General features: G+C 39.7%; 2 protein-coding genes across 3 annotated transcripts in view; one reads left to right on the top strand and one right to left on the bottom strand.

The window, feature by feature from the left end:
- zfyve1 (zinc finger, FYVE domain containing 1) overlaps positions 1-1,458 on the bottom strand; it is a 42,862-nt gene extending 41,404 nt beyond the window's left edge. The window contains exon 1 of the mRNA XM_039741280.1: positions 44-1,458. Coding sequence (XP_039597214.1) covers positions 44-526 — 483 coding nt within the window. The 5' untranslated portion in view covers positions 527-1,458. The remainder of the gene's footprint in view (positions 1-43) is intronic.
- A 7,096-nt stretch (positions 1,459-8,554) lies between these two features.
- LOC120518374 (RNA-binding protein 25-like) overlaps positions 8,555-13,263 on the top strand; it is a 104,156-nt gene continuing 99,447 nt past the window's right edge. Inside the window, exon 1 of one of the 2 annotated variants that reach the window (XM_039741150.1) lies at positions 8,555-8,699. The gene's annotated coding sequence lies outside the window, so the exon portion shown is untranslated. Of the gene's footprint in view, positions 8,723-13,263 lie in introns of both variants that reach the window. The other variant, XM_039741151.1, reaches the window with a different exon arrangement.

Below are 13,263 nucleotides of genomic sequence, written 5' to 3'. Positions count from 1 at the left end.
TGACATGGACACAAAGTAATTGTAACAAAATGAGTCCCTCTACCTGAATCTCTTCATTTTCATTCACCAAAAGGAAACTGCAGATCCTTTCCAGTAACTTTTTCTTCTCAACCGCACGCTGATCCTGCATGGCCCCAGCCAGCAGGGCTCTACAAGGGGGATAGGCACTAAGAGGATGCTTCCTTTTGTTGGTACTGCTGTGACTTCGCCTTTGGCACTCAGCACACAAGTTGATCTTGCAACCCTGGCACCGAACAACTGCCCGCTGCCTTTCGCTGGCTCCCAAACCCGCTTCAACACCTTTGCATGCATCACAATAGGGCACATGCCCAGGACTGATCCGGATCCTCTCATGGTTTCTCAGGCGCTCCTGTCGATGAAGCTCCAGCTCACAGCGATCACACTGCAGGCTTTTACACTCATCACACTCAAAATGAGCTTCAGTGGAGCCACCACAGGCATAGCTCTCTTGGCACATAAGTTTTGTGCTTACATCTGGCTCCAGTGACCCTGATGACACACTCATTGCCTGCCAGTCACAAATACTGTTGACTAAATAGCTTATTAATATACTGTCTGATCGTGATCACAGGTGAGAGATATAACAAAGGTAACTAGAGTAAGACGTTTTATATTGTTTTACTTCATTTCAAGTGTAAATAAAATACCTATTACAAACATACAGGTTAAAATTGCCTTCCAAGTGGAACAGTTTAATAAAACACGTCACTAGTTGCCTTAAGTCACCATGAACCTTGACAAACAAAGGACGCTTAGGACTGTTGGGGACGATTCAACATCAAGAACCAAAGGCAAAATGATCAGATCGTAAAGGCAACGATGGCCGGGTGCCGTGTTGACAGTGCCCTGCCCAAGGGCTTAAAATATACGTTTGAAGCCTCTGCCCATACTCGACAAACATCAAAATAATCTGCAAAGTCAACCGTCCAAGGTAATAACACACCTGACACGTCAAAGCCAGGATCCGAGTTCGCACATCTCCAATCCTTCAGGTGCACGCCAAGCTTTGCTCATTTTAGCACAAAACAACACAAAACGTCTGCAGTGAAAGCCGTTAAGAGCTTGGGTCAGTCAAGCTAAAAACCATCAAAGGAGTGGACGGGAAAACGTCGGGTCAGAAGCAATCAGAGTACACCGAGTTCACAACGAGCATCCGTACGACCCCTAATCTATCTGTTGGATACGAGAAGGGTGAGCCTGTTGTTTACATCGTCGTACCCATCGGGCTGAAGCCACAACGCGAGCAGAAAGACAGCGAAAGGCTTTGGGAATCCGCGTCCTCGCCTACGGCTTGATTCTCTCAGAATAGTGGTTCGACTCCAGCTGAAAACAAAAAGAAAAGACCACAAGAACCCAGTTACCGCAGCCCCCTCCCTGCTCGATCATCCAGCTCGATCAGCTGAAGAGGTTATTTTCAGTCGCAGGTCACAGTTCAAAGGCTAAAGCCGTTCGTCCTCCTGCATGGTGCCTGTCGGGGAATGGAGTCCTTAGAGTGCAGCGGCTTAGACCGCTTACCGGTGGGAGTTGTGCATGCTGGGAACCAGAGTGCTTTAACTGGAGCATATGCATGCTGGGAAATTGAGTCTTTTTTGCTTTATAGAACGTAATGGATCGTTTAAAGTGATTTAACAGGTTTAGGGACTACAGTAAATCCTGAAGCTAGCATTGAGGCTAATGTTTAGTTTCCCAAAAACACAACAGAAACTGCGCTAAAGTCCAAAAAACAAAACAAACAAAAAAAAACAAAAAAACAAAACTGGGCACTCTGAAGGGGATAAATCAACAGGCTGTAAGCTTGTCTTCTTTTATCTAATCTCTGACTTCTTAGAGGCAAGGAACATTTTACTCTTAAAATATGAACCTTTCCTAGAAATCGTCCCTTGTTTCATAAAAGTTGCATTAATACTGTGTAAACCTGTCCTTTTGACCTCATAATTTAACAAATGCAATTTTTAAATTAACCTCTATCCTTAGAGCACAAAATAAGATAGACAGACCTTAAGGCAAATTAGTCCTGTAACCAACACATTTAAAAGTGGGGCCGTAAGCAATGAGCTCCATCATAGGGATACAGTACAGTATAGGGATTCATGGATGAAGGAAAATATATGGCCACCAGAGGGAGCTCAAGTAGGATATACTAAGAACTTGCTAGAGACAGCTGACCCTGAAAATATTTCTGAGGAGCTTTTAACAGCTGCGCCTTGTTTGAGCTTAGAGTCGGGAAGAGCAATGACTCAGCCATCATAGAGAAAGTGTGGTCAGAAAAGGCTTATGACAATACAGTATATTGTAGTTAGTGCTTGAGTACAGTGTCCTGGACAGTGGGTCAGTCTCTCAAGTGGTTACACAGGACAGAAAATTTCGTAAAGATAGGCCTAGGTGGATAGCTGGGGTTGGTGCTTTCAATTTCTTTATTTGATACTTACTATTTTCCATTGCACATCTCTAATTTATTTTTCATTTATTTATTTTTTTTATTAAAAACTCACTTGCTCGAGACTTTTGCTGCTATTCATTTTAGATAAGGGAGACACATAAAAGCCCCTTTTACTTTCTCTGTTTATTTCTATATATGTATGTGATCTATATCTCAATTTCTCTGTAGATAGATAGATAGATAGATGATAGATAATGAAAGGTGCTAAATAGCAGATGGATAGATAATGAAAGGTGCTATATAATAGATAGATTGATAATGAAAGGCACTATATAATAGATAGATATATAAATAGATAATGAAAGGCACTATATAATAGATAGATAGATAATGAAAGGCACTATATAATAGATAATAATAATAATACATTTTATTTATATAGTGCCTTTCCCATGCTCAAGGCACTTCACAGAGTTTAAGAAAGAACGGTAGGGTATACAATATATAGCATTGTACTAAACCAAAATTAATAAAGAAAGAAAGAAAGAAAGAAGAGTAAGATAGTAAATTCAGAGAAAACCTAACAGACAACATAATTGATGGTCTAGCACACACACACAGGTTACAAGAGCATCTTGACAGAGCTGTAAACTGAAAGAAGGGTAATAAAGTCAGGTAGAGCTAAAAGCCTTCCTGAACAGATGAGTTTTTAGTTGTTTTTTAAAAGAATTAATGGAGTCAGCTGATCTGATTAATTTCGGTAGGTCATTCCAGAGTCTGGGTGCTATACACCTGAAGGCCCTGTCACCCATGGAGTGTAGATTAGTGTGGGGCACAACAAGATTGCCAGAATCAGAGGATCTTAGTGGGCGGACAGGCACATAGTGATGGAGAAGGTCATTGATGTAGTTTGGCGCAAAGTTATTTAAGGCTTTGTAGGTTATTAGTATAATTTTATATTCAATTCTGTAAGACACAGGGAGCCAGTGAAGGCGAAACAGGATGGGTGTGATGTGCTCGCTGCTGCTGGTTCGAGTAAGGACTCTTGCAGCTGAGTTTTGAATAAGCTGGAGCTGTGATATAAGATTAGATGGGGCACCTGCCAGTAGGGAATTACAACAATTGATGCGGGATGTGATAAAAGCATGGACAAGTTTCTCAGCATTAGAAAAGGAGAGGAAGGAGCAAACACGGGGTAGGTTATGGAGGTGAAAGTAAGGAAGTTTCTTAATGTGATTTATGTGGGCAGAATAAGAAAGGGAGGAATCAAAAATGACACCAAGATTCCTTGCAGTAGAGGCAGGTCTAATGAGATCCCCGCCAAGAGTGACTGGGAAGGAGCTCATTTTATTAAGTTGCACTTTAGTCCCAATTTGCAGGAGTTCAGTTTTGTTGCACTTTAATTTTAAAGAGTTCTGCTCCATCCAGGTTTTAATTTCATTGAGGCAAGTTATGAGCTGAAATAGAGTTCAGTGTCATCTGCACAAAAATGATAACCCGGTCCATAGCTATGAATAATATGGTCAAGGGGAAGCATATAAATACAGAAAAAGCAGAGGACTGAGGACAGAGCCATGTGGAACCCCTTGATTTGCACTGTGCTGGACCTGCTGTTGCCAAGACTAACAAACTCTTGCCTATCAGTCAGATAGGACTTGAACTGGAGGGCAGTGCCAGAGATACCCAGCATGTTCTCCATTCTGGACAGTAGAATGTCATGTCTGACAGTGTCAAATGCTGCACTGAGGTCTAACAGAATTAATATGCTGGCTTGTCCAGAGTCTGCTGCCATAAGCAAATCATTGGTTACCTGTAGCAGAGCAGTTTCACAGCTGTGCTGTGCTCTGAAACCAGACTGAAAGGGTTCCATCAAATTATTAGAAGTTAAGTAGTTGGTGAGTTGGGAAGCTGCAACATACTCAAGAACGTTTGACAGAAAAGGTAAGTGGGAAATAAGCTGAAAATTGTCAAGATTGTCAGCATTAAGGCCAGACTTTTTTAACATTGGGGTTACAGAAGCAATTTTAAAAGTGAGCGGCACAGAGCCAGTGTCTAGGGATGAGTTTATTATTGTTGTAATAGTTGGGATTATGTCATGAGGACAGGATTTAAGAAGTGTGGTGGGGATGGGGTCCAATACATAAGTAGTCGGCCTCATCTTACAAAGCAGGTTATTAACAAACGCAGATGTGATTGGTGAAAACTTAGAGAAGGAGCTGGATGGAGTGGGAAAACAGGGAAAGATATAAACAAATGATGTATTTATGTTAGTTGAATTATTTAGATCTTTAATTTTGTTACGGAAAAAGTGGAGGAATTTCTCACAGACTTCAGTAGAAGAGGTAGTTGGGTCAGATGCAGGTTGAAGTAATTTATTAACTACAGAGAACAAAACCCTTGGGTTTTCGTGGCCACATTCTATTATTCTGCCATAATGGATGTTCTTGGCAGCAGTTAGTGCTTCTCTGTAAGCTCTTTGGTGGTCAGAGAAAGCCTGGATGTGAACAGTGAGGCCAGTCTTACATGAAATTCTCTCAAGACGTCAGCCAGCTGCTTTCATAGATCGCAATTCTGAGTTATAACAATGAGTTGAACGCTTAAAGGAAAAGATCAGAAATGGATCCAGAAAGAACAGAGGGACAGATATTTTTAAGGTTTCTGTAAGAAATTTGTCGTTTACAGGTAAGAGGAGGGAGAGGTAATGAGACAGTGAAAAGTACTGCTTTATGGTCAGAGAGTTTCAAATCAGTGCTGTAAATGTTGGCAACAGATAGTCCAAAAGTACAGTACAGATCAGATCCAAAATAAGACCACCAGAATGGGTGGGAAAATCAACATGTGTCAAGTCAAAACAGTCCAGCAAGGATAGGAATTAATTTCTCAGTTTAAATGTGGGGATGTCAATATTGATGTTGAAATAACCGATCTCTGGGAAAAGGAACTTAAGTGGGTTAATAGTTCAGTCAGATCAGATAAGAATGATGCATTGTATTTTGGAGGACAATAAAGAACAATGACTAACACAGGGCCTGATTCCATTATTAGTTTAAGAGCCAGACACTCGAAAGACAATGGTCAATCAATTGGGATTCTTTTGATGTTTAAATCCACTCTGACAATTACTGCAAGTCCACCGCCTTGTCTTGCGCTACGAGGCTCTGTGAGGAAAGTGTAACCAGGAGGTGTTGCCTCCGTGAGAGACGTAAGATAGATAGATAGATAGATAGATAGATAGATGTAAAAGGTACAATATAATAGATAGATTGATAGAAAAGGCATTATCTAACAGATAAAAAAGTAAATATAAATGGATGGATGGATGGATAAAAGTCACTATATTTTACAAAAGTTAAAAAATAAGTAAATAACAAACAACAAATACACACCAGAATGATGAAAAAGAAAGAAAAAACTAAAATGAAAGACAACGTCTGACATGGCTGAACATAAAAAGAGATGTAAGTGCCACTGATCTGTACTTATTAAGTGAAAAGATGCCTGCCTTTTTTGGAACAGGAATAATGCAGGATTTTTTCCACAGCAGCAGCACTTTCTGTGGCTTTAGGGACTGAACAGGTGACAGAAGACACCACAAAGACGGTCAGCACAGGCCTAAAAAACTCAAAGACTGACTCCATCTGGTCTTGTGGTTTTTCCTGTGTGTAGCCCCCTCAGTTGTCTCCTCACTTGGACAACAGATACTGATGGGCATTGGTGGACTCCTCACTGGCTATACCAGTTAAGGTGGTAGGAGATTTCCATTCAGTAGAGATGGTGTGGTGGGACTGGTCACTGGAAGATGGTGGTAGTGGTGGAAGGAGGATTAATTTTGGATGTCAAGCAAAGAGTGAGAGCAAGTGTAAACTTTGTAAATGACAGATGTAAGGCATTGTTATCTGTTTAAAAGGACCCAACGTCTGATGAATGCAGCAAGCACTACAGACAAGAACTGAAAGGTGAAGGGCCCTATGAGGGTGAATAGCGGACGTTTTGTGTATGTGTGTGCTTTGCATGTGTCTCCCCCCAGAGTTTTGACTAGCTTGTACTGGGTATCTAAAAGGCTGTCAGATGAGTAAAAGAGGAAAATCTACAAAATATACAAGATGGTGTAACTGCTGTCCAAGTAAAACTGAAACAGTGAAGTAATTTGTAGTTGAAGTCACATGGAATGTTTCTCTGTACAATTCCGAAAGCTTTGTATAGCTTGGTAATTATTGTTTTATGAGGAAATTAAAGGTTGAGATTGCATTGGTCTGGACATGTGCAGAGGAAAGATGCTGAATATATTGGGAGAAAGATGTTAACAATAAAGCTGCCAGGCAAGAGGAAAAGAGGAAGGCCTAATATAAGGTTTATGGATGTGGTGAGAGAGGACATGCATGGAATGACTGAAGCAGAGCAAGATGCAGAGGACAGGAAGAGATGGAACAAGATGATCTGCTGTGGCAACCCCTAACGGAAGCATCCGAAAAACGAAGGTGAAGAATAAGAATTTTTTTCCAAAGTTGTATATGCCTTGTTGCTCTTTTTCCTTAGGCTCTTTTTACTTAGGAGACTGTGTTCCTTTAATGTGGGAAGTGACATCCTTCACATGTTCTACAACTCTATGACGGCCAGGTGCTGGGCTGGTAGCATCACCGCAAGAGAGGCCCACTGAATCAACAATCTAATTAAGAAGGCAGGCTCAGATATGGGACACACTCTGGACCCCCTAGAGGTCGTAGTGCAAGAGAGGATTAAAACAAAACTGAGTGCCATTATGAACAAGGCTACACACCCTCTCTTTCACACACTAACACTGAGGACTTCCAGCCAAGGAATTATTCAGAAGAAATGTGTCAAGAAACACTACAGGGGCCAACAGCAACACTCCTGTAGAGGACCTCACTGGGACTGTGAAAGCCAAGTCAGAAGTTTTTCTATTTTTTTCCCCATATTTAGTCATTCTGGTGTGTGTTCGGGCCAAAGGGTGTGTATATTTATTTATTTACTTACTTACTTATCTACGTACAGTATTTATGTATTTACTCATTTTAAAAGCTTCTATAACAAGACAAATTTCCCCCACAGAGAAATAAAGTTCTTTCTATCTGTATACAGTGCCTCTCCTATCTATCTATCTATCTATCTTTCTTTCTTCTTGTGCTTTGAGAATGGGAAAGTTGCTATATGATTAAAATGCATTATTATTTAATTCAGTACAAGCTGTTGGTTTTTTGCTGCCTTAAACAAAAATAAAAAATATGACTATCAAATTGTGCAGTCTTGAAGGAGGTTGCTAAATTTATTATTGCTCAATGAAGATCAGAGTTGGAGGAACAGGTCGGGGATGTTTAAAGGGCATGAAAGTGATTTACTTCACAGCACATGAAAGACTATGCGTATTAATAAAACAAAAGAACACACCTTTGGCTGTGCTTATGGTCAGTTTCTATATATGGGTAATAACAAATGCTGGAAAGTCAAATGTTCAGTTTTTCATGCAAAGGGAGAAAAAATGATACAAAAGTAACACATTGCATTTTATAAGAAGTATATAATGTTTGTTACTTTTTTTAAGTACAGTAATGCGTAATATAACTAAGCTACTTTTAAAAGTACTGTAATGCACTTCACAGTGCTCGGGGGACACAGGTTCATTGTTGCTGACGATGTTTAATCTTTTTAAAGCAAATGTTTATGACGCCTTTATTGGGTTTGCCAACGGATATCTCCATAAGTGTACTACCACCTAGTACTATTATACAGGTATTGCAGGTCTGTCCCTGATTTTATTATTACTATTATAAAAATTGACAGACCGCTGCTCTTTTCACACAAACTTCTTCAACAGTACAAACTGTCATCTGAGAGCAACATGTAATATATTCTATTTTAAAAGCATATATATATATATATATATATATATATATATATATATATATATATATATATATATATATATATTTATTTTAAATAGCGTTATTTAATAGAATTAAAATAAAAAGCACCGTTTCGTGTGCTCCGTACCACATAGTCCACTTTGCGGCTCTGCTCCAAATGCGCGCCGGTAAAACGAAAAGCAGCGAGACAGGTCCTCCAGTCGAGCTCTAATATCCCATAGTGTCTCGCGGTACTTTGAGGTGGAGCCTGTGTACTAGCTGACAATCGGTACTCTATGGTTTAGCCCAAGAGAGGGGGATTAAGGTTTGGAAGAAGAAAAAAAAAAAGAAAAAAGAAAACCGACAAGGAAAGAAAAGAAGTGCAGCGAGGATAAGATTTGCACTTTTCTTTTAAGTCAGTAACCACCTGATTCTGGGTAAGAAGACGTACAGATCCGCGGTGAGTGAATGGTCGCCCTCGCGTGGTATCTGAGACTTGTTGGCAGCGCTTGACTTCACAGAAGGACCGCCGACGAGTGGCTAGAAAATCGCGGCGCCATTTTTCCGCGGAGAGCGCCGAGCCTGTTTTTTCCACGTAAATGTGGCGCAGAGTGCTGGTTTTGGACGGGTAGGCAGCGCCCGGTTGCGCATTTGCGGGGGGAGCGAGCGAGCGGTAATGAGGAGAAGGAGGAGGTGGAGAAGTGGAGCAGGGAGGCTCGCCTTCGGACCTTCCGTTGGCTTTTCGCCCTGTTTGGCGCACGCCGTCTCGGATCCGGAGTCGCTTGCGCCATGATTACTCGTTTCTTTTCAATGCTAGGATGGTAAACTATCGGTTTAATCGCTTTAATGTCTAACCTTTGTCCGGGATCGTCTGGCAGTCCCGCGCGGAGCAGAAAAATCGAGTCTGGAGCTGTGAAGGCCTCGTGTCGGGCCTGTCCGTTAACTGCTGTGTCGCAGGATTAGAAATAAAGTGGAAAAAACTAAAACTGTGCGGCCGGTTACCGAACCTTAAATTAGATAAACAATACCATATGCTTTGTGTATTTGTATTTGTTATCTGAAACCAAACGGGCGGCATCAGGTTACTTGTTTTTGCGTATGTTTTTTGTGTGGCATTAGAAGCCTACAATTGTATTGCAAAGAAAGAACAGACCCCTGTGCCCCTTAATTTGGGGGCGTCAGCATGTGCTGATACAGCTTGGCAAATGGGATTCGTCGAGCTTCAGAGGTGAACCTAGTAAGTGATTATTATGATTGTTTTAATTCGAATTTGGATTGTGGGAAATCCTTACTCAGACCTGGCAAAAAATAAGGTGAAGTGTGCGTCTATAAAGGGAAACCAGCTAAATTGCCGTGAAAAATGCGGTCAAGTTGAAATGGAAGTGACATCAGATTTGTAGTGTTGAGTAGTGCTTAAAACTACGGGGCCTGCAGTATAAAGTTCTTCATAAGACCAGCCAGAGGTCTGTATTATCTTTTACTGTAAAAAGAGTAAAACAATAAATGCGACTTTAAATGTGTGCAACTTCATTTGTCCCCCGGGAAGTGTGACTAAATTGAAGCTTAATAATTAAATATTTTATTGTGACAAATAACACCTCCCTCTTAAATATACCCTATAATGAGTAAAAAGAAAGAGAACATCTGACTTGACAGTGCCATTCCCAGCATGGCGCTATAATTGCATATTGCTTTTGATGTAAAGGTGACACCATAGTAGGCTAAGGTATCCGCTAATTGAGAAGTTGAAACATATCTCTGCTCCCCTGTAGTGATTTAAAATAAATCAATAATATAATCAAGAATGTTTTTTTCCCAAGTTGTTTCAATTTAAGAGGTACAGAACCATATAAAAATATAACCGTTGTAAGTAATTCTAAACTTTTGACTGAGTAGCTGGAACATTGCTTCTGGTATAAAGAGACTCGGTCATGTTTCTTGACACACGTCTGCTGAATAATTTTTAACAATTAATATACAATGGCTTGGTGTACCATCAAAGTAACTAGGGTGTGTAAAATAAATGTCTGACTAGGCTAAGAATTTGTCCTACCTCAGAGTAGGAGATGAGAAGTTACGAAGCATCCTAGTCCTGGACCTAGCCAGGAGATGGAGGCCAGATATTAGAATGAATAAATGATTTTATGGCACCCACTGTCAAATTTAATACTCGTGATGACATTTAGTAGTTTTCTGATACTGACACTGATGGCTTCACCACAAAGATAATAGTAATAATCAAAATGGTAGAACAGTAATGAAAAAATAGTAAGGTAGGATATTGCTTTAAACTGTGAGTAATTGTCGCCACTTTGCAAAATTATGAAGAATAATACCCTAACGAACACAAGAGATGGTAAGACCAAGATACACCAGATAAGAAAAAAGTCTGATAACGAGCATGTCTATTTAACAATGAATGATCCACAGCTGTATTTTTAGGAAAATCGCCTTCCCTCTGCTGTGACACACAAACACCTCATTTAGTAACAGTTACTGAAATTAGGCATGGCTTTTATGGTCTGTTCCAGAAGTGGTTTTCAATGTTTTCCCGATCGTTACAGAGACTTGTGTGAATGTGTCCCTCTCTATGATCCCCCTTTATCTTCTGCAAGACTCTATTTAGTGATCTGGGAGTCTCCACCTGCCTTTTTGAACCTTGTAGAGTGTAACACTTTTTGTTACATAATTTATTAATCCTTTAAGGGTAAAACATTCTAGGGGATCATAGATTGCAAATATCTGCATACCTGTGTGACATTTCACTCTCTGTAACCCCTTCAGCTTTGCGTATCATTAGGGTAATATGCCATACAGTTTACATCCATGAGCACCTGGGTGTTATTTCTGTGATTTAACTTGAGAATCACATATGATCCAGGATTGAGGCAATGGTCTTTGTTTGTGACGATTTGCATGAATACAGCTTGTTTTAACTTTACCTAGCCGGGAATGCCAGGCAAATGAATATCTGCATGTTACCTCACTTCGTCGTAAGGATGTTCAAAGTTTGGTGCAAAATTCAAGAAATGCTTGGTTGTGACAAATCATTGCTATTGTAAATATGCTTTTTTTTCCCCCCGTGTTTAAAAAGTATAACGTTATCAACACAGGTGACAGTAAATGGCTTCTCCCTGTAGTTTGATATAAAATGTGACTTTCTATCATGTATTATCTGACTTTATCAGATGACTGAATTGAAACACTAAGGAAAACAAAAACATCTTTTGCCCAAATGTGGGAATTTGAAATCTATTTGAAAGATTAGACGCTAGGTATTTAGCTTTTGTATAATTGTCGCTGCAAAACACAGACATCACTCTACTGGACAGTGGTACTGCAGATAAAGTTTTGTACACCTGCTTTATTTTTGTAATTTGCATCCTTTGACAAGTATGTTGAATCGCACCATTGCAACACTTCATTCCCCAGCTTGTTTCGGGTCCAACTCAATTGGGACTGTCAAAACACACCATGTATTCCCATATTATATCAGTTTTTATGATATACTCAAATGGTACTGGGAGCAGCAAGCTGCCGTTAGTCCACTTCTCATGGGTTAGGGATTTTAGAGCGAGTACTCCAGACCTTAATGCAACTTTCACTGCTACTGATTCAGAAGTAGGGATAGATTACAGCTAGTAGAAAATTACATAGAAATGGATCTTGCATTGCACCAACAGCAGAGTTCTAGCATGGTGGAAAGTGGAAAAATTTCCATTGCTTACTTTTGTGGTCAAATCATTTGTATGTACCCAGTGAGTGTTTGTTTCAAGAGGTACTGCTCTGCAGAGTTCTCATCTTCTTGCAAAATGTTGTTGTTGTTCTTATTTTTCTTGACCAGGTACCATTGTGAATCATGACACTGTGCAACTAGGGCTGGGTAATCGCACTGATGTCTCAATTCGATTTTGGTTTTATCTTGTTTGAATTAGCATGCACTGATATATTTGAAATGCTTCCTTTGTTTTTTAGAGATTACGTAACCATGAATAGAGAACATCAATATAATTGAACACATTTCAGTAACACTTTTTTTTTTAAAAAGGATGACTACATAGTGACTTTATAAGCATGGAATGACATTTATGAAGCAATACTTGATTAGTAATGAACAGTTAATATCAGTATTTGCAAGATATGGAGCAAAATATCATTGATCTTTTTAAGTTTTTCACAACACTATAGTCATTCAAAATGAACCATAATTTAAGAAATGTGCATTGCAGCATGAGAATCCATACATATTATGGGTGTCTCCTTATTTTAATACAGTGCAGTGGCATCTTCTTTATAAGATATTATCTTGCAAATAATTACTATAAAATAAAATATTGCTTCTTCAATAAAAAATATTCAGTCTCCATGTTGACACCCTTCAACCAAACTGTTGGGCAAATTTATTCCGCCTTTGGACATTTTATAATGTTGAATTAGTTGAAATTAAAGATATAGCAGGAAGACTCATGTCTTTCTATAATTCTACAAGTTACACATCTTCAATCATATTAATCGGTCCGGAAAATGTTTGCTTGTGGTTCCTCCTCAGACAAAAAGGAAGCATTTTAAACCAAGAATCTAAAGCTAATATTTGTTGACAGCAATGATGGGTGAGTGGAACATAAACGTAAAATAACGACCATTGTGACTGACTGTCGCTAATATGATCCAGTTGGTACAGCTTATGGTGCTACCTTACGTCTGCTGCTTTGTGCACATGATCACTTTGGTGACACATACTGCAATGACAAATCCAAAAATTGTCGGCTTGCTCAGCATGGTGATGCACGTTGCAAACTTTTTCTATCGTAGCAGTACAGCTAGCCATGTGCTAAAGGATAAGCAACATTTCTTGGGCTTGCCAGCACACAACCTTGGGATTTATGCAGTCACGCAGTGGAGCAGTGCATTGAAAATGGTAGAAAGTGTTTTGGAACAACAAGCAGCCGTTTCTACAGCTCTACATATAATAGGCAGTGAGGCTGGTGTGACTGCCATGCA

The sequence above is a fragment of the Polypterus senegalus genome, chromosome 18 (genome assembly GCF_016835505.1).
Source record: "Polypterus senegalus isolate Bchr_013 chromosome 18, ASM1683550v1, whole genome shotgun sequence".
NCBI classification, from domain to species: Eukaryota; Metazoa; Chordata; class Cladistia; order Polypteriformes; family Polypteridae; genus Polypterus; species Polypterus senegalus.
Note: the sequence above shows the minus strand (reverse complement) of the source record. Positions and strands in the feature narration are given on the sequence as shown.